The sequence below is a fragment of the Malania oleifera genome, chromosome 13 (assembly GCF_029873635.1).
Source record: "Malania oleifera isolate guangnan ecotype guangnan chromosome 13, ASM2987363v1, whole genome shotgun sequence".
Classification (NCBI taxonomy): Eukaryota; Viridiplantae; Streptophyta; class Magnoliopsida; order Santalales; family Ximeniaceae; genus Malania; species Malania oleifera.
The window spans coordinates 18,110,089-18,132,579 of NC_080429.1; the positions used below are offsets into that span (position 1 = coordinate 18,110,089).

General features: G+C 38.1%; 1 protein-coding gene across 1 annotated transcript in view; it reads right to left on the reverse strand.

The window, feature by feature from the left end:
- LOC131146636 (cleavage and polyadenylation specificity factor subunit 1) overlaps window positions 1-21,474 on the reverse strand; it is a 77,331-nt gene extending 55,857 nt beyond the window's left edge. The window contains exons 1-2 of the mRNA XM_058096350.1: window positions 20,920-21,474; window positions 19,781-19,927 (exon numbers count right to left, since the gene is read on the reverse strand). Of these exons, the coding sequence (XP_057952333.1) occupies window positions 19,781-19,927; window positions 20,920-21,242 (470 nt within the window). The 5' untranslated portion in view covers window positions 21,243-21,474. The remainder of the gene's footprint in view (window positions 1-19,780; window positions 19,928-20,919) is intronic.
- Window positions 21,475-22,491: the final 1,017 nt, after the last annotated feature.

Here is a 22,491-nt window from a genome sequence, read left to right on the forward strand (position 1 = left end):
TTATTATGAAGTGTGTTAGTATGTTAATTAGTGAGAGTTAGTAAGGGCATTTGTCATCAGAATGTATTTAATTTGTACTATAAATAGAAGGAGAGACCTATCTTCAAGTTAGGTCATTCATTTTAAATAAAATCTCAACATGGTATCAGAGCATGATCCAACCTAAACACTATTAATACACATTCCCGTCACTGCCCTTCTCAAATCCACCTCCACCCTTCATTATTTCACAAAACCAACCATATAGCAAAAAACAGAACCCTCTTAAGCCTACCCCCACAAAATCCCATCGTCGGAAAAGGCCCTAAACGCCGCCACAGGCCAGCCAAATGCCAGCAGTTCCAACCCCACGTGCTGGTGCATGAGAGTTTCCAGCCACCTTTTTCTCCTTTTTTTCCCTCTTCCATGTTCTGATTCCTTCTCTAGACAATACTATCAAGCTGTTGGGCATGTTTTTTTTTTTTTTCTCAAAATCCAATTTTTTCGACCATGCACTCATGGTAATCCATTAATTTCTGTTCAGTGTTTGTAAAGGCTTCTTTGTGAGTTTCTTGGAGTAGCGGCAGTGTTCGTAAGTCTATTTGTGAGGCTGTGGCAGTGTTATATCAGTAGGTGAATTCGTTCACCTCGTCCATGGTTGTGCCGGTGCGCACATAGTTGTCCATATTAATTTTTGATTGTTCTTGTTTGACATGGGTGTGACTGCAAGTTTGTGAGTGTTGGGATGGAGTCTATGAATCCCAAAAAATATGTTTCCTACATTGCTGCCACAGATAACAACTCAAAAGTTGGATGGAAAGAACCATGTTCAATGGTCTAAAGTTGTTCAGGTTTAGTTAGCAAGATTAAGAAAATCTGACCACTTGATCCATTCTGATCCTTCTTACGAGAAGAGAAAAGAAGTGCGCATTCAAGAAGATGTCTTGTTTTTTCCCTCTCATGGAATTCGATGGAGCCACAAATTGCACAGATGCGTATGCATCTAGATACATGCAAGGAGATTTGGGATTATGCCAAGGTTCTATACTCTAGTAATATTACACATATGTATGATTTATCCCAGGAGTACTTTCAGTTACAACAAGCAGACAGGAGCATTGCAGATTATTTTAGAGAGATGAAGCATATTCACGAAGACTGTGCAACCTATAACTACTGATGTTCACGAGATGCAGAAGTAGAGGGAACATATGACTGTCCTTCAGGTTCTCACAGGCTTGAGACCGGAGTTTGAGTTAGTCCAGTCCCAGATACTTAATAGTGTCAAGCTGCCATCATTTGCCAATGTTTATTCTCATGTCCTTCGTGCTTCCTTTAGCACACATTCTCCATCTCTTGCATCTAGCTCTGAGAGGACAGCCTTTGTTACATAGGGTGATTCTAGTTCTTTATCAAATAACTGCAAAGTTATCAACGTGGTTTGAGTGGTTGTGGTGGTAGAGACGAACGAGGTATAAGGCACTCCTCACAACCGCACTCATTGTGGATGGAGTAATTAGGATCTCCACAATCAACCTTCACGTGCTGCCAATGCAACCACCACCGACTTCACACCTTTGGTGGCAGCCAATGCAGCCACCACTAACTCCACACCTTTGGGGCGAGTGGGGTGCAATGTACTGTATCCATGTCAAAGGAAGAGTATTCCAAGTTCCAACAGTATCAAGCGTCACAACAAGCTTGTCTTCCGATTGCATCCCTTGCCCAAACAAGTAATCCCACAGTATGTATATCATCCAATTCTTCGCATCCTAGTCCTTGGGTCATAGACTCCGCTACCACTGATCAGATCTCAGGTATACCTAACTTCTTCTCCACTCTTCAATATCCTACAAATTAACCTTGGGTTACTCTTGCTGGTGGATCCACCACTATAGTCAAGGAAATTTGGACTATAAATCCCACTTCTTCTATTTCTCTTCCTTCGATTTTATATATTCCCAAATTTCCTTTCAATCTTATGTACGTTAGCAAGATTACTAAATCCATGAATTTTTTTGTGACATTCTTCCCTGATTCTACGGTTATTTGGGATTAGAAGACAAGGAAGATGATTGGCGGAAGACATGAAGCTAGTGGACTTTATCACTTTGAGCTGCTATCTTCTTCTACTGCCTGCACGACTGCTACTACACCTCTCCAAATTCATTGTCGTCTTGGTCATCCTTCACTAGAAAAGTTAAAACGTCTTGTTCCTTATTTGAGTTATGTGTCTAGTCTTGATTGTGAGTCTTGTAAGTTAGGAAAGCACCATCATGTCCCATTCGCTTCCCAAGACAATATACGAGCTGCAAGCCCTTTAATGATAGTTCATTTTGATGTTTGGGGTCCTAGTAAGGTGCTGTCCAAGTTGGATTTCCAGTACTCTGTAACCTTTGTGGATGATTACTCAAGAATGACTTGGTTATATTCAATAAAAGATCTTTTAAATTTATTTCATGTATTTTGTGCATTTTGTTCTGAAATAAAACTCAATTTGGTTTGCCAGTTTGAATACTTCACAGTGATAATGTTAAATAGTATTTTAGTGCACAATTCACTACGTATATGACTCAATTTGGTATTGTCCATCAATCATCATGTGCCCACACTCCTCAACAAAATGGGGTTGCAGAGAGGAAAAATAGATATATCCTTGAAATCATTCGCACCTTACTTTATAGAATGCATGTACCTAAAGTGTTCTAGAGTGATGTTGTACTTACTACTTGCTATCTAATCAACAAGATGTCATCCTCTAATCTTAATGGTAAAATTCCATACTCCATTCTCTTTCCTAATTCACTTTATTCTCTCTTCCTCCTCGTATATTCAGGTGTATGTCCTTTGTTCATCAACTAACTCCTGGGATGGATAAGTTGGATCCTCATACTATAAAATGTGTCTTTCTCGGCTACTCATATACTCAAAAGGGATATTGTTGTTATAGTCTTGTGTTGCATCACTTCTTTGTTTCTATCGATGTTACCTTCTTTGAGTCTACACCTTACTACACCCAGTCCCTGAGTAATTCTGAGCTCAATGAGTCTCTTCCTCTGCCTAATCTTCCAGATTCTACTTTGTTGTCCTCGCCCAACCAACCATTTGAGTCTCCATCTAATTCGAGTCCTACTCATCGTCTTGATCATCCTAATTTGCAGGTGTATTCACGACGGCAGCTCCAAGGAAGAGAGTCCCCTCTAGCTTCTACTACCACGCCTTTGGTTTCCTCGTCTAATGATTATAGTTCCCATGATGTTGATACTCCCATTGTTATTCAAAAAGGTAAACGCACATGTACTCAACATCCCATTTCCAACTTTGTTTGTTATGACTTCTTATCACCATCCTATTATTGTTTTGTTACTGCTCTATCATCTACTACCCTTCCTAAATCTGTTTCGAAAGCCTTAGCCCACTCTGGGTGGAGGAATGCTATGGTTGAAGAAATGAATGCTTTATAGGACAATGGCACTTGGGACTTAGTATCTCTTCTCCCTGACAAGTCTGGGTTGGTTGTCGCTAGGTTTACACCATGAAAGTCAACCCTAATGGTTATGCGGCTCATCTAAAGGCCCGTCTTTTTGCTAAGGGGTACACTCAAGTGTATGGTTTGGATTATTCTAACACTTTTTCTCCAATTGCCAAACTTACATCAATACGTTTGTTCATCTCTTTAGCTACTACTTGTTACTGGCCTATGCATCAGCTAGATGTGAAGAATGCCTTCTTACATGGTGACCCTGAGAAGGGCATCTATATGGAGCAACCACCTAGGTTTGTTGCTCAGGAGGAGTCAGGCTTAGTGTGTCAGTTCAAGAAGGCACTGTATGGTTTTAAACAGTCTCCCAGAGCATGGTTTGGTCGTTTTAGTATTGTAGTACATAAGTTTGGTCTTTGACAGTGTGCAATGGATCGATTTGTGTTTTCTCGTCATACTTCACTGAGTAGGATTCTTCTTGTTGTTTATATGGATAATATTGCTATTACAAGTGATGATGATAAAGTTATTCAAAGTCTCAAACTTTTTCTACAGACTCAGTTTTAAACCAAAGATTACATTGAAATGCTTATTGGGCATGGAAGTATCTAAATTTCGTATGGGAACTATTTTGTCACAAAGGAAGTATGTTGTTGATCTGTTGGATGAAACTAGAATGTTGGGATCTAATACACCCATGGATCCTAACAGCAAGTTAGTGTCAAACATGGGTGATTTGCTACCAAATCCTAGACAATATCGGAGACTCGTTAGAAAGTTGAATTATCTCACGATCACTCGATCAGATATATCTTTTGCAACAAGTGTTGTGAGTCAATTTCTATAGATTCTTCGAGGACAAGTCATTGGGACGCAGTAATTCACATCTTGAAATATCTAAAAGGTGCACCAGGGAGAGGTCTTTTATATCATGATCAGGGTCACACTTATCCATGGATATACAAATGCAGATTGGGATGGGCCGCCTTCTAACCGAGATCCACAACCAGGAACTGTATCTTGGTTGGTGGTAATTTGGTTTCTTGGACGAGTAAGAAACAAACTGTAATGGTTAGGTCAAGTGATGAATCAGAATATAGAATAATCGCTCACACTACTTGTGAACTTGTCTGGTTGAAGAACATGTTGGAAGAATTGGGCCTTTCACATTCTCAACCTATGAAGTTGATGTGTGATAATCAAGTTGCTCTTCATATTGCCTCTAACTCGGTCTTTCATGAGCGGACGAAGCACATTGAAGTTGATTGCCACTTTGTTTGGGAGAAACTTGTGTAGAAGCTCATTACTACCGCTTATGTGAAGTCTGATATGCAACTTACTGATTTTTTTACCAAAGCTTTGGAGGGTGCTCGTGTTAAATTTATTTGTAATAAGCTAGGAGCATATGACATTTATGCTCCAGCTTGAGGGGGAGTGTTAGAGGTTATTTATGTCTTTTAGTATTATTATTATTAAATGTGTTAGTATATTAATTAGTGAGAGATAGTAAGGGTATTATTGTCATTAGAATGTATTTAATTTGTATTATAAATAGAGGGAGAGACCTATCTTCAAGTTAGGCCATTCATTTTAATCAAAATCTCTAACATACTCATATAGAACTACAAATCTAACTACCAATTTTCAAGAACTATCTTCAATTCACCTTTGAACTTGAGTGTCATGCAAAACATTCTTTCTTGATCATATATATATATATATATATATAAAAACACACATATATAAAATAAGAAAGACAATTTACAATCAGAGAAGGGGAGCCTATGCGCAACGGTAAAGTTTTCGTCGTGTGAGGTCACGGGTTCGAGGTGTGGAAACAGCCTCCTGCAAAAATGCAAGGTAAGGCTGCATACAATAGAGCCATCGTAGTCCACCCCTTCCCCAAACCCCACATATGCGAAGGCTTTGTGCACCAAGCTGCAAATATGTATACACACGCACACACATACAAACAATCAGAGCAAGGACAATATATCCTCAAAAAGAATATGGAAAAACAAAATGAAAAAGAAAAAAAGAAAAAAATTAAAATCTGCCGAAAAAACCCTTCTTTAGGCCCTTCCCATCATAGTTCACCGGACACTTTAAATTAGCTAATTCCTTATGACCCTTCTTCACCTTATATTTACCACCATCAAGTCTAGCTTCATCGCCTCCATGATTAGACAAATTGAGGCCCAAGTTATCCACGAAACTCTAAGCTTGAATGTCTTTCCCATAAATTTATTGGATTAGAGTGGGTAGAATTCTACCTTTTGCTCTTCATTAGGAACATCATCCTCGAACATGCTAATTCCATCTAAACCTTCTAGAGGCGGAGGCAGCATGTAAGATAAGTCCACAAGGTGACCAGAAGAATAGTTGGAAGAAAGTCCACGCTGATCCCAAATTTGATCCAAAAGTAAGCCCTCTGTCACAATCAAAATCACTACCAACGTTATCATCATCCACCCCCCCCCCCCCCCCCCACCATCTCTTACAATCCTTACAAGTATTAGCCCTCTCACCAATTGGCTCCTCCACTATACTTTAAACACCTTTTGAATCTCTCTTAAGATTTTTTTTTTTTTGTTTTCTCACCAAGCAAATCTCCCTTTTCTTCACAATGTTTCCTCATTTCAAAACCCATTCACACTTCCTTACAGCGAACATAAACCTTTGACTCCTCAAATTATCTGGATTTTCTCCCTTACCAGCTGAATTTCCCCACCAAACCAACAATAAAATCCTGAATTACAACTATAATTCTACCCGTAATGTATCATGCAGAAATGAAACAGATTCACTTAGAAAATTCACAAAATGCAGCAACAAACCTGATTCTTGATGCTGGCAGTGACAATCACTAGCTTTTTCCTATCAAATTATCACACTTGCTTGCAAAATATCATTTCCACAATCAATATATCAAACTGTGGATCAAAATATCATGGAAGACCCCAAAATCTCATAGCTGGAGCAATTTGTCGTGAAACTGAAAAATCAAGAGAGACTGGCAGCCTTCCTCACGAGTGTCAATTTGTCCTCCAGCGATGAACTTTTGGGTGGCGATAGATCAAGGGATGCTTAGTCCAATAGTGATGGCAGTGTGCAGAAATAATTCCAAGAACTTAGGGATTTCAAAGGGCCAGTGACAGAGGGGAATTTCTCCAGTGCATGGGGTCACAGACTCTCGGGCTGGCTGGAAGGTGATGAAATTTTGGTGAGGGCCTCTCAAGAGATTCTTTTCTGTTTGGTGATAGTTGTGTCGTGGAATCACACTTGGAAAGCGGTGTCTAAAATTTGAGGGCAACAGCTGTAATTTAAGTTTGTTTGGGCAATAAACAGTGCTGAAGTGATACGATTTCTGACATGCAGCAAGGAGTATGAATAAATAGGGAGAGGTATAGAATGTAGAAGAGAAAACAGCTGCCCCTACTAAGGTTGCTTTTTTCACCTGGGAAGCAGCTCATGGTAAGATCCTGACCCTGGACAACTTGCAGAGAAGGAGGTTCTCCACTGCCAACAGATGTATCCTTTGCATGGCTGAGGCAGAATCAGTAGATCATATCCTTCTCCATTACCCCTGGAATCAAATCTTTGGAGTGTGGCTCCGACTCTTATAGGACAATGGTGGGTTACCAGATCTATAGGAGAGGAGCTCTAGGCCTGGAGAGGTATTCAGGCAACAAAGGAAAAGAGAAAGGCTTTGTCTTTCATTCCTCTCACAATTTTCTGGTGTGATTGGAAAGAGAGGAACAGAAGAGTTTTCAAAATTCAACCTCAACACTTCAGTTCAGCAAAGAGCAGTGGTATACTGCGGTCACTAGTGGGCATAGTGGACTTGTAGCAAATGAGTTCAATGTAATTTTTTATTTTTGTGACACCCTTCAGGGTGGTTGATTTCCTATACTTTGGGTTGGCATCCCCTTGATACCTCTTAATATATACTATCTTTACTGATCAAGAAAAGAAAAAAAGGAAAGGATAAAAGAAGGGAGACAGCAAGAAAAAAGTCACAGAACCAGAACAGAATAGAAAAGAAGTATAGTAACCCTCCCTGGGGACGCCGCCGGGGGGGGGGGGGGTGGGTAGGTGCTAAATTTGGAGGTAAATAGAAAGAAGAAAAGGAGAAGGAAAGGAAGAAGTGTTCTCCTGAGGATTCTGCAGAAATTAGAAATGGTGAGAAAAAGAAAGAGAATTAGGGGAGAGAATTGGAAAGAGAGAGAAAAATGGGGGACTGAAATGGAAAAACAGAGACCAAATTTGGGCTCTGATACCAAATGACGCAAGACAGCATCATGGAACTACGGCCAAAACATAATTTGGGGGAAAGAGGGGACAGGAGAGACGAAGAAGAAAAAGAAGGAAGAGAACGAAGTAATACAAGGTGGAGAATCACACCTTCACGTCTCAATTCAGATTCAGCAATAACCTAACTCTTACATTGTTTTCACACCAGTATAAATTACAAGAATTGCACATAAACCCTTAAAACACATGAGATTACAAGCAAACCCCCAAATACACATAATCATATACAAGTTAAACTAAGCACACAATAAAGAATTAACTAAACCCAACAATCCCTTGACCCAATTCTTCCAAATTAGTCTCTTTACCCATGTTCCGGCTTTTTTCCTACATCATTTCATTTATTTTCACATAGCATCAGTTTCTTAAAATTCTGATCTTGATTATTTACGTTGCTTTTTTTCTCTTTTGCCCAGGAACGAAGAATCAATTAAGGTGCCAATCCAGCACCAACCCAGAAATACAACTGGCATCATTTGCAAATCCAAGAATTAAGAAAATGTAAGTGTGAAGCGCCAGAAACTGCTGTCCACTAAACCAAAAGCAGGTTCCTAAATCCCATAAAATGACCCCCCGCTCTCCAAAATCCACCTCTTACATCCCCTATCCACCACCTGTACACTTCCTTACCCAGTGTTCCCAAGCCAATTCTCTTTCTATCCTTCACCTGGTCTCCTATACCAAATCTGAGTCCAATTGGCAGACAACATCATCAGCACCCGTTTCTATGAGAAGCTGACTCTTAAATTATATAGGGAAAGGAAGCGCCAAAGTCTCCCACAGTCTAAAAAACAATCCATCCCTCCTCAATATCAAGGAATGCTAGAATAACCGTCCCCATTGCATACAGCTGCAATCACATTGGTCGCCCCTCCTGGTTCTAATAATTTTCCCCTCTAGCAAAATAGCCTTAAATTTGTTTCTTTCACTAAATCCAAATGCATGCAAACTGTCTGCTCGAATGTGAAAGCCACAAATTTATGTTGCATGAGTTAAATGGATTTGCTGTTGAGTTTAAAACATATCTACTCAATATTTTGATATCAAGGTTTTAATGAACCAAAGAATAAGTGAATATTCTTCCACTTGTAAACCCCAAAAAAATATATATTTTTGAATGTTAGCTCTATTCTGTAGGTCTTCAACAATGTCAGTTTGTTTTTACCCAAAGAAAAGATGCTAATTTGCCATTCATGATGATGCACTATGAAATTTGACAATTAAGTAAATCTTGAGTGCAAAAGAATTGTCTTCTCTTTAAATGTTTCAAAGAACGAACAGTTTAGCAAGCAGAAAAATTGCACAGAGAATTTTTGTGCATATAGCTGCTAGAAGTAGACCATTAAATCAACTAAAACAAAACTTCTTGCACAAAGAACATTTAGATACACGGCAATGAATTAACAAATAAACAACAGATTGAGGAACCTGGAGGCCAAACTAATTAAAATTAAAAAGGAAGCCAAAACTCTTGCTCAGCCACATGGACTAGGAAATCACTTATTTCTGCTTTACAACTTCTTATTGGGAGCACCCTAGAAACAATAGAGGAGATGACCCTGCCTCTCTGGATTGCTAGATCCAATTTACCACTTGCTGAGCTTAATTAGCCACTTCTTGAGACATGTGTTCACATATTCCACTATTTTCACTGAAGAATATGCATCTATGCATTCTCCTAACATAACAAATAATAATAACAATTTAACTGAAGTGTTTCAGAGCATGAATTTCAGACTTCGAGTTTAAATTTGTGTGGATTCGAACAAAACATGTACAAAATTGTAATGAATTTCGTATTAAATCCACATAAATCCAAATCTAAATGTAAGGTCTGAAATCCATGCTACCAAACACAACCTAAGTTAATTTAGAACATAGGCAAACACATTTCACACAATTGTCAGATTCAAATTTAATTCAACACTGAAACCTATAATTAAATTTGAACTTGGGTTCAACCATTTAGGAACCAACATTTTTGAGTTCAACCTTAAGCCCCAGTGTGGTTAAAGGCAACCTCTTAGTTTACATAGGAACTGAGCCAAGGTGAGGTACAGCCAAATTACTTCACCTGGGTGTGGGGCTTGCCAAGAGAATCAGCTAGCCTCAGGCACCAGGGGAGCAAGTTGCTCCATCATTAACATTTTAGTAGTTTAATTATTTTTAACTTCACTTTCCTGTGAGCTACTATAGTCGTTTTCAAGTGAAGGGGTTTGGGGGCAACCCTGTCAAAGCATGAGACCATTAAGAAAATTAAAAACAAAAAATAAAATAAAACAAATAGAATAAAATAAATAAATAAATAATTATTTTCGTGAAGCTATGGTTAGGCCTAAAACAACATCATCTGTGAAGAAACAAAGGCGTCTTAGACTTAGAGAATCTAAAGATTTTCTGCTCATGGCAGTATGCACATGAAACTTTTTTTTTTGAATGACAGTCTTTATTTTATAAAAATTTATATCTTTCACTGATTCAGGAATAGTCGATTGTTTGTGTAAAATAATTATTATTCCATTTAAACCAGCACCCCACTTAATTGAGAGCCAAGCATGGGATGCATGGCGCTTGGGCAATTAAAGGCCTTCACACCTTACTTGTCCCCTGCTCAAACGCGCACTCCCAACACCCAACCCAAATGTGGATAGCAACTCAACTAGTGCTGTATCTTGGGAAGATAGGACCAAGCTTTATGCCAAGCTAAGCACAACACAACACATTAAACTCTACGCCCATGCCACAACCTTACCCAACATCCAACAAGAACTCCTGGTTAAGCTCCAATAACATTTGAATTGTCTTGGTTGGCTGAGGTTTGGTTCTTTTGGTATTGAAAAGAATCATGATGCTCTCATGGCACTTTTAAGATATAAGCAGCATGAGAAATTTCACCAAGTGCATGTGCACCACTCACATGCCTGTGCACACAAAAATGTGTGCATGCATGCTATAAATTATAATAATCAAGTCTGGGTTAAGTTGGATTGACAAAAACTCTGCTTAGGCCCAACAGAAACTAGCATCGGATTGAGGATTCCCAAGTCGACCCAACTTCAATTTTGGGAACTCTTTCCAAAGCCTGCCAAGACTTGCATTAAGCTCAAGTTGCCTTGTCCAAGTTGCAACAACATCAGCAACACTAAATCAGTCTCAAGCTTTTTTTTTTTTTATCAGTAAAGGATAGTATATAAAAGGGGATCAAGGGGAAGCCAGCCCAAGGCACAGGAATCAACAACCCTGAAGGGTGTCACAAAAATCAAAATTAAACCGAAATCATTTGCTACAACTCCCTATGCCAGCTAGTAACTGCAATAAACCACTTCTCTTTGATGAACTGAAGCAATGAGATTGAATTTTTAAAAAACTCTCCTGTCCTGTTCCTCTCTTTCCAAACACACCATAAAATTGCGAGAGGAATGAGAGACAAAGCCTTATCCTTTCCTTTACTGCCTGAATCTCTCTCCAATCTCCATGCCCAGAGCTCCCCTCCCATAGAGCTGGCATTGACCAACCAATGACCAATCAAGGTCAGAGCCAAATTCCAAAGATTTCTGGTCCAGGGGCAATGGAGAAGGATGTAATCTACTGATTCTTCCTCAGCCATGCAAAGAGCCATCTTCTGGCGATGGAGAACAGCCTTCACTATAAGTTATCCAGGGTCAAGATCTTACCATGAGTTGATTCCTTGGTAAAGAAGGCAACCTTTGTAGGGGCAGCAGCTGTCTACCATATCTGAAACCAAGGGGAGTGAGTACTGCCTATTGTTTTGACACCGGAGGAAAGAGTCATGTAGAAGGATCTGACAGTGAAGACCCCCTTCTTGTCCAAGGTCCAAATAGGAAGATTTAGGTGTTATGATTCTGAAACTTGTAAAGATTACTGTAGAAATTGATGAGCCATGGAGTTCCCAATCTGCCACATTTCTATCGAATATGGAAGCGAATGTTCCATAAAAACCCCTGATTTGATGTTTAAAGGTGTTGACTTATGCGGGCATCTTTATCACAAGCCAAGTTGAAAATGACTGGAAATAAGGAACTAAGAGACTCCTGATCACTCCACACATTATGCCCAAAAAAATATGTTGCACCATTCCCCACTTGGAATTGAATAAAAAAGGGGGGGGGGGGGGGGGAACATTCCATCTCTCTTGATGTATTTCCACACCCCTACACCATGCGGTCCTCTACCGGCTCGGGAGATCCACGCATTATGATCAAGCCCATATTTCATGGCAATGATTTCCTACCAAAGGTGATCTTTCTCAATCATGAATCTCCACAACCATTTCCCAAGAAGGGCTTTATTGAAGATATGAAGGGACTTTAAGCCCAAGCCTCCTAAACAAATAGGTTGTTTCACCATGCCCCATTTGACCAGGTGAAACTTGAATTCGACCCCCAAGCTCCCCCAAAGAAACCTCCTTTGAATTCCTTCCAATCTCTAGGCAACAAACGCCAGGAGTGGGAGGAGTGACATCAACTTGTCAAGGTGCTTTTATTAGGAGTGAATCTGCAACCTTTTGACAAAAAATTCCTTTTCCATCCTACTAACCTTTTTTCGAACTTCTCGATAATGGGGTCCCACAATCCTTTATCTTTGAATTCGGCTCCAAGAGGTAACCCAAGGTAGCTGATAGGGCAGATCCCATTTCTCATCTCAAAAATCTCTCAGGTGTTATTTTTGCAAGACAAATATGAAGTAGGCCTTAGTTCCATGATGACGACATCAACCACATCTTAAGTACAATAAAATAGGTCAAGACAATTAGAATAGCTCGAGTATCTAAGGGGTAGACTTCTGAAGGTCTAAACTTGACTTCTACCAGAATTGTGGGATTTGTTTGAAGCAATTTATTTAACATCATTACTATGATTTTGGGTTTGAAATTTTGACCAGAAACACATGTGCATCATTGTGCAACATATTTCAGGATCAACATGAATGTTTATGTTCCAAATTTAGGATGCAAAACCAATCAGAAATACAGTAAAGGCAATGCCAGTATAGAAAAAAATTTTACCACAACACGGATTTTGATAATTAATGAAGATTGCTGCAAATTTGAGTTCTGAACTCTCTGGATAAGTAATGGCTCCTTCAATTCACCCGCATACTAGCATGATTCTAGGAAATGAGTTTGTTTTCTCTCTCTTCAATTTCCTTCTACCGCTCTCCTTTTTATGCTTTTTATTTTATTATTTGTGACAAGCTAAATCAGAAATATTTTTCTCTTATAAGTTATCGCCGTCAACATATTTGGACATGCAAGTATTTCATAGTTTTTGATAATTTATTAAGATGCTTGTATTGCATTGTTGCAAAATTTGAGTTCTGAACTCTAGAGATAAGTAACGACTCCTTCAATTCACCAGCAACTACTGCCGTGATTCTAGGAAAAGGGTCTCCTCTTTCTCTCTTCAATTTCCTTCTACTTCTCTCCTTTTTTATGCTTCTATTTTATTATTCGTGGCAAGCTAAGTCCCAAATATTGTTCTCCCAGAAGTTCAAAATCACCTACACATTCCGCACCTGCAAGTATTTCCATCCTTCAAGAAAACATAAATAAATATATATAGAGAAACAAGTTTAATATATACAAAGAAACAAGTTTTCCCTTGACACCACACATATCTTCACTTCTGTCCACCTATACCACTTTGCACTTCTATTCCTTCTTTAACATTGTCCATTATCAAAATCTATGATCATTAGGGCTGACTGTAGTTTCCTTTTTTTTCTTCTTTGATAAGCAAAGAAAAGTGTAATACTGGGAACCAAGGGGGTGCCAACTCAGATTCAAAAGACAAGAAACTACAAGAACGTACAGGAACAAAAAAAAATCTATGAAATCAGTGGCAGTTTGGCTACTCACAAAAATAATGCTCATTGATCCAAAAGTACAACACCTTTTTCAATAACAAAAAATCTACTAAAGAATAAATAGAAGTACAAATGATGGAGGATAAGATATCCTCCACAAATCAACTAATGACAGTAGTGCCACTGCCACCTTCCAACCCCTTTGAAGACCAGACAGAGATGTTCCCCTAAGAATCCCAAGAGAGTGTACCCATAAAAAAGCAAGAAAACTAGTTCTACCCAAAAGCAAAAATGAGAAGTCTCAAGCCATAGAATTCAGCAAAAGCATACGCACAAATTCACAAAGTACCCCGTCTACTTCTCCCAAATCTCACTAGCAAGAAATCATACACATTTTGCAGAGCCACCCATGCTTCACCAAAATATGAAAAAAGAGCATTCCAAAGATATCTCACAACCTAATATTGACGGAAAAGCTGTGCATTAGTCTCATTTGAATGACGGCACATCCTACAAATACTAGGCTGGGGGCCTTATAGGGTGTCTTTACATGTAACAAGTCATTCATGTTAATCCTAGTTGAGAGTTAGAACCTAGGTGAAAGCCCACATGTTTTATAAGGAATCTTCGCCTTCCAAACGACTTGACACAGAGGAAAAGGGCTACGAGGTGAAGGTTTGAGAAGATGAATAAAGAAAGATTTGAAAATAAAGGACCCCAAAAAAATACCCTAGACAAATCCAAGCACCTTCCTTCATATTAAGAGCAAAAAAAGTCCAACATGCTCAGTAAATAAGCAAGCTCATCAACCTCTCTTCCACGACGACTCCTAAAGAAATGGACACCAAGAAATAGAGCCCCTTTGAAGAGGAAAAACCTCAAATTGATGCATTATGAACAATAGATAATCTTAAAAGGTGAGGCACCAACAGCTCCAACTGAATCTCTCCCATCCAAATATCCTCTCAAAACTTAATTCTATTACCAAAACCTAGTTCCTTCCAAAAAATTGGACGGGATTCAAAGGAGGTTCATTTGGGGGAACTTGGGGACAGAATTCAAATTCCACCTGATTAAATGGGGCCTGGTGAAACAGATAATCAGCTCAGGAGGCTTGGTTTTAAAGTCCCTTCACATCTTCAATAAAGCCCTTCTTGAAAAATGGTTTTGGAGATTCACGACTGAGAAGGAACACCTTCAGCAGAAAATTTGTTGAATGAAATATGGGCTTGAGCACAATGGGTGGATCTCCCTGGATGGCAGAGGACCACACAACGCATGGGTGTGGAAATACATTAGGAAAAGGCTGGAATGGCTTTTTCCCCTTTATTAGATTTCAAGTGGGGGATGGAGACAACATTTATTTTTGGCATGATGTGTGGAGTTATCCGGAGGCTCTCGGTGTCTCATTTCGGGCCACTTACAACATAGCTTGCGATAAAGATGCTTGCATTAGTCAGCACCTTCAAGCATCAATTCAAGGATTTTCCTGGAATATCCCCTATCATGGGAATGTGGACAATTGGGAACTTCACCAGCTCACCGATTTCTACAGTCATGTTTACAAGATGCAGCCTGAAAACACTCATGACCTTACTGTTTGGTCCTTCAAGAACGAGGGGGCCTTCATTGTCAGATCCTTTTACAGGAAACTTTTTATCCGGGAGTCAAACAACATTCACTCTCTTTGTCTCAATAAAGGAAGACAGCTGCCCCTAATAAGGTTGTCTTTTTTACCTAGGAAGCAGCTCATGGTAAGATCTTGACCCTAGAAAACTTGCAGAGAAGGGGGTTCTCAATTGCCGACAGATGTGCCCTTTGCATGGCTGAGGCTGAATCAGTAGGCCATATCCTTCTCCACCTGGACTAGAAATATTTGGAATGTGTCTTTGACTCTAATCAGACAACAGTGGGTTACCACTATATCTGTTGGACGGGAGCTCTAGGCCTCGAGAGGGATTCAGGAAACAAAGGAAAAGATGAAGGTTTTGTCTCTCATTCCTCACACAATTTTTTGGTCCGTATGGAAAGAGAGGAACATAAGAATTTTCAAAAATTCAATCTCAACGCTTCGGTTCAGCAAAGAGCAGTGGTTTGCTGTGGTTACTAGTTGGCATAGTGAATTCTTAGTAATGAGTTTAATGTATTTTTTTTATTTTTGTGACACACTACAAAGTGGTTGATTTCTTATACTTCGGTTTGGCATCCCCTTGATGCCCTATTAATATATACTTTTTTACTGATCAAAAATAAATTACCATCACCACGTTGGAACAAGTAAGAGGAAAAAACAGACAAACAATCTGGGAAACAAGCTTTTATGGAGTTGCATAAGAAACACTGCCACTTCCTTGAGTATCCCATCCATTTAGATGAATTCCATATTAACTTCTACTAAGTTGGTGCCACAAGGAATTAACCTCTACACGGAACCTTCCATAGCCCTTTTCCAGTTGAGGAGATGTTTTTAGATACCACGTTACCAAACCCCCCCTCAACCCCCATCCCAATTAACGGAGATGATCAACCCCACCCCAACCTCCATCCCAATTAACGGAGATGATCAACCCCCCCCCCCCCCAAAACCCCCATCCCAATTAACGGAGATGATCAACCCCCCCCCCCCAACCCCCATCCCAATTAACAGAGATGATCCCTCTTATTCTCCTAAGCACAAGACCAAAGGAAATCTCTTATAATTCTCTCCAAAGTCCCTACCACACTCATGGGAACCCTAAAAAGGGATAAAAATAAATAAATAAACAGGGAATTTAGAGATGAAAGCACTAATAAGAGTAATCCAAGTTATCCAACCCCACAGCATAAATAAGCCCTATTCCAACCTTCCAATCTCCTCTCCACTCTCTCAAACACTGGATTCCAAAAGGCTGCATGTGCAGGGTTACACCCTAAAGGAAGACTATATGTTAAATGCCAAGCCAATGAATCACAACCAGCTAGAGTCCTAAAACCCTCAAAGTTATCATTACCCAAATTAATGCCAGCCAGCCCACTTTTGGACGATTTGAATTTTTAACCCCGAAATCTTCTAAAAAATTAAGAACAAAATAAAGACCTTACGAAATTTCTAGGCGTCGTCTGCAAACTGAAGATGAGACACCATTTCCTCCTCCCCACCGATCGACAACCCCCTGATCACCCCTGAACCCTAATCATGTGAAATCAACCTACACAACCCATAAACACCAGAGCACACAAAAACAGTGACTAGGGAGTCCTCTGCATTAACCTCCAAGAAGAACAAACCTATCCCTAGGTTTTCTATTTACCATCACAGACATATCAGTTACATAAGACACCCTTTTATCCAATTCTTCCACACTACCTCAAAACCCTTTTTACACATTGCATTATCTAGAAATCCCCAATTCACCATGTCATATGTATTTACAAAATCCAATTCAAAATCCACATCCTTGTTAGCCCCTCCTTCTCACATCCTCAACCACCCCATTTGCCACCATAACTTCATCTAAAATTTGTTTGTCTTTAATAAAAGCAGCCATCATTGCCATATCCCCCAAAACCACCCTAAGTCTCCAGGACACAAGACCTTAGTTAAAACTTTGTAATACTAGTCACCAACTAATAGGCCTAAAGTCACTCACCCTCCTTGAACTCTCCTTAGGAATAAGTGCTATAAAGGTTGACTCCACACCATTTCCCACCACCCAATTATGATGAACTCCCCAAAAAGCCTCACAATATCTACTTGCAACACCCCCCAACTATCTTGATCCAAATTTCCTCAAACTCTATTAGCTATTAGTTCCATACCCTCAAAAGCCCACATATCTATTTAACTCCACGCCAGCCCAAAAATGAAAATCAACCTATTAGACAAATATGCCCACAACAAATAAAGTCATCAGCCCGACAAAACCTTACAAATTCTATCGGAAGTCCTTAAAACAAACTCCCTAAGACCATAAACAAATATGCACACAACAAAGCAAAAAACTCTATAGAAACTGCAGAAACATAAATCACGAGATATAGCTATAGATTTTTTGTAAGGTCAATTTCATAAGCAAATAAATGGAGAAGAAAGGACAAAAAATAAAAATCAAACAAATATGGATAAATAAATATATATAATATATATCAACAATTCTACAAGGTAGAATATAGGACAAGACAGGCCATGAACCACACAAGCACCTACTCAACGAGAAAGAAATTTGTACAAGCCTTATTCAAAATAAGTAGACCACTGAGGGCATAAAATTTACCTAAGCATCCACCCTAGACAAGTAAAAATAAGGCAAAATTTATGAAATGTAATTTCAGTCATAGTAGGAGGAACATTGGAGACAAAGTTAAACTTGATGATGAAAAAGTTAATAGCACTAGTAATTTTCGATGCCTTAGATCTATTATGCAAGCTGAAGGAAAAAATGAAGAAGATATAATGCATAGAATTAAAGCAAGTTGGATAAAATAGAGAAGTGCTTCGAGTGTGCTTTGTGATCGTAGAATACCCTTAAAATTAAAAGGGAAGTTTTATAAGACGGTTGTAAGACCAACAATGTTATATGGATCATAATATTGGGCGACAAAGAAACAACATATCCAAAAAGTAAAAGTTGCTAAGATGAATGCTAAAATGGATGAGTGGTATAATGTTAAAAGACAAATTAAGAAATGAACATATTCACAATAAGTTAGGCATAACTCCTGTAGAAGATAAAATAAGGGAAGGACAACTCAGATGGTTTAGACACTTGTAACGTAGGCCACATAGTGCGCCAGTGAGGAAGAGTGAGTTAGTTTCTGTGAAGGACAGTAGAAAGGGTGAGGGTAGACCTAAAATAACTTTGAATGAGATAGTAAGGATTTAACAGCCCTGAATTTATTGAATAAAATTATCCATGATTGCATAAATTAACAAAAAAGGATCCATGTAGCCGACCCCACCTAGTGAAACTTAAAGCTTGATTTGCTGTTGTTGTTCTTGTATGCACCCTAGACAACTGAATACCCAAGTGGCATGACAAATCTCTAATCTTTCTCATGCTGTAACAAAAGATCCGGCTGCTATGCTTTCTTCTTTACCAAAAGAAATCAAAAAGCACTTAAAGAAAAATCTTACTTGATAAACGTCTTTGGAAATTCTTTATCTCTGCCATAAACAAGGCTAACCAAAAGAATCAAAACCCTTGCCATCCACACATTTCCTCCCAAATGGCACCGGACAATCACCCCAAGCTATGGTCCCAAAATTTTACCAATCCAAAAAGTTATAGGATTCCCAAAAGATCGCGACAAGTTGAAACTTCATTACATGCCACATATAAACAAATTATGGATCTACATATTAAACCAAATCATACTACGGTAAAAAGAGCCTCAACCAAATGCAAGGCCTTCACCTTTAAAACAATAAACAGTATTCAATGTCCACAAAGGAGCATAAACTTCATAATTTAATAGTTGTAATCAACAAAAAGTTATAAGCCGAACTTAGTTAACGAACAATGATGAGAGATATGTTTTGTTTTTTAAAAGCGACGCTTTGACATGCCAAATGGCACCAAGGCACTTCTAAATATTTAAATATGAAATTTTGTGTCGTACACAGCCATCAGGCCGCCCAACACACAACAACAAAGGACAAGAAATATAAAGAACAGTAACATAATAATTATCCTCATATCACAACTGGGCTTGAATCTAGCTTTTTATGAGCATGCCATGTCAATGGGCCTATATGTACTAAGGCAACACTTTATTAAAGAATCTAAGCACAATTCCACTTGTTGGTATCTAGATACATTTTTCCAACTTTAGCCACTGAGGGATCAAATTTTCAAATTTGATAGCATGAAATTAGACAAGTTTGACATAACCTAAAGCATTCTGCATTTGACAAAAACAGGCTCATTACAGCGTCAAACCTTTCATTCCAACTTCAAATACATACAACTGATAAATAATTATTGCAAATAGAAACAAAGTTGTACATCCCATAAACAGGCCATTAGCCAGATCATCCATTTAAATGTACATGTTTGGCTTATATGTTTACAAGTCATTTTTAATGATAGAAGAATGAGTTTGTACATGATTCGCTGTCAAACATCATTAGCCATTCAACAAAAGTATGATACATTTGTAAGATACTAGATTACATATCTCCCTTTAGTACCTCCATCTCACCTCGTACGAAGTCCATGGATTGAATCATCAAACTCTAGAACTGAAATTTTTGCATCTTGAAATGCTAATATAATAGAATCTCTTCTCCTAGAACCATCACCACTGCTTATGGACAATACTGCCATTGTTTCAACATTACCATGCAACCTGCAACACAATTTTAGAAGGTTGTGCTACTGCTTATAAATGCTTACAAATAAAATACATACAAAAGAAATGCACTGGATGTCAGAAAATAAGTCATCAAGACCAAGAAATCAATATACTGGTCAGATGAGAAGCATGTTATAATACAACACTCTAGTCAAGCCATGTAATCAGCAAATAATAGCTTCATTATCTCGAGAGATATGTAGACAGGAACAATGCGAAGATTAGCTAATAGAAAACATGTATAGCATTTGATGATTATACTATAACCAGTACCCTTCAATTAGTTAAATATGAAACTGTGCATGTTAGCCCAATTTTCTCATAAATCCGTGCACCTTGACCATAGTCTTGGAGCCATTAAATCTTGCTTCTCACAAACAACAAACCAAATTAATTTAATCACTACCTGTCATGAGTCATCAGCTTATAAGTTGGATACCAATATGATGTTACATAAACACCGCATAACTGATTCTCTATTAAGATTTCCTATGTTTTACGATTGTCCTAACTAATTGAGTCAAAAAAATCTATATGGCACATACACTTCTTAATTCCAAGTCTATGGCCTTCGCTTATACTCTGATTGAGTTAAGGATTTGATATAAATAAGAAAATTATTTTTCTATTTTATTATCTGTCCAAATACTTTTAAGAATTAAAATTCATTAATATATGGCTGAAAATTAACAAAAAAATCAAAGGCTGGTGGCCTTTAGAATAAAAAAAAAAACCTTTTGATTGGATTACAATATGCTTTACTTCCTTCTTTAGCTAAACAATAAAATGTGAAATTCATTCATATTTTCCTTTCATTTCCTTCATGTTTTTCAGTTCTTGGCAAAATCATTGCACCTCTGTTTGCGTTAAGTCATTTTCAATACTTGCAAATGTTCATTTCCTGCTCAATTTGTTTGATTTTCAAAACTAACCAAATTATTCAATTCCTGAGCATTTGGGAACATAAAGTGCCCTTTAGACCACACCTATGATGGCAAACGAGCTCAAGCGAGGCACCTAGAACACCAGCCATGATACCGCCGCGCTTAACTTCGGCCGAAGCTCTCGACTCCCTACTATCTTCTTCTTGAACCCTAACAACGTAAAGCTCAAGAATATTAGCCGCCGTGATGACGAGGTTCGGAAAGGGCCCAATTCCACGCTGCGCCGGCCAGTCGGAATCGAGGTCGTCAGACTGCATAGGAGGGATCTGTTGCGCATGGTCAGCACGGCAATGCGTGATGTACCCTGACGCACAGTTCTCTATCCCCGTCGGCCAGTGCATCATCTTGTATGCTGCGAAGCTCATATCCGCTATCTAGGGTTTCGACGAGAGATAATCGAGGGTAGTGGAGAAAATGGAGTTGCAGAGAATGAAGAGAGTGGATGCGGAGCACAGACAGAATTAGGGTTTTAGCACCTGTTCAACTGGCGGGCTTAATCCCACCGTGCGTTTTGAGCGTGTGTTTGGCGGGAGTGATGTACCGGGTTCGATCGGCATGTTCAGGAGAAAAATATATAGGAAAATTCTATTCATCAACAAAATATATATATATATATATATATATATATCACCCAAAGAACCTAATAAATATATTAATAAATAAAAAATTTTCTTTCACTTCCTCTAAAAAATCTGAAGGTTTGTCACTCTCAACTTCACCCCAACAATTAAGTTACCCAAACTCTTTATCTTTCTCCCAAATTTTCTTTCAACTTTCTTATTTAAATTATTTAATTTTTTGTACCAATTAGGGCAATTATTTTAATTGTTACTATTATATAATTATTAATAACATACTGTATATTATATGTAATTATAATATATATGTATCATACGTACTCATATTCATATCTATAATTGTTATATATGAACAATTTATTGTTATTGTTATTGTTATATGTACATAATAATTATTAGATACAAATTATTATTATTATAAATACATCTATAAATACATGCATACATATACATATACATTATCACTCACACTACTAACTCGCTAATCACTGCTAATTATTATTAGTAAGCAATAACGTTGTTGATCCACTAGCTCACTAACTTATCATTCTTATTCTTATGGATGATACTAACTCGTTATGTATTATGTGTGTTTGTATGTGTATATATATATTATTATAGTGCTATATTATTATTATTATTATTATTATTATATACATGCATACATACATATGTATACACATTATTTTCTCACACTACTGGCACTACCAACCCGCTGACCCACTTTCACTGACTTATTATATTTATTTTTATTCTTATCGATGACACTAACCAGGGCCGACTCTTTACAATATGGGGCCCTAGGCGAATGATTTAATCAAGAACTTTTAATTTTTTTTTATTTAAAATTAATTTTTCTAACTTTTTGAGATGCAAAATCACTAATTAAAGTTTATATTCAAGATTTTTAAGTATTTCTTTTACTATTGATAACACAGCCAATCCATTTAATCTTTTTTGTGACATAGTTTCGTAAGGGGACTGGAGCAGGCTCATTTATATTTTGTTTAGAATTAAAAATAAATTTATCAAGAGC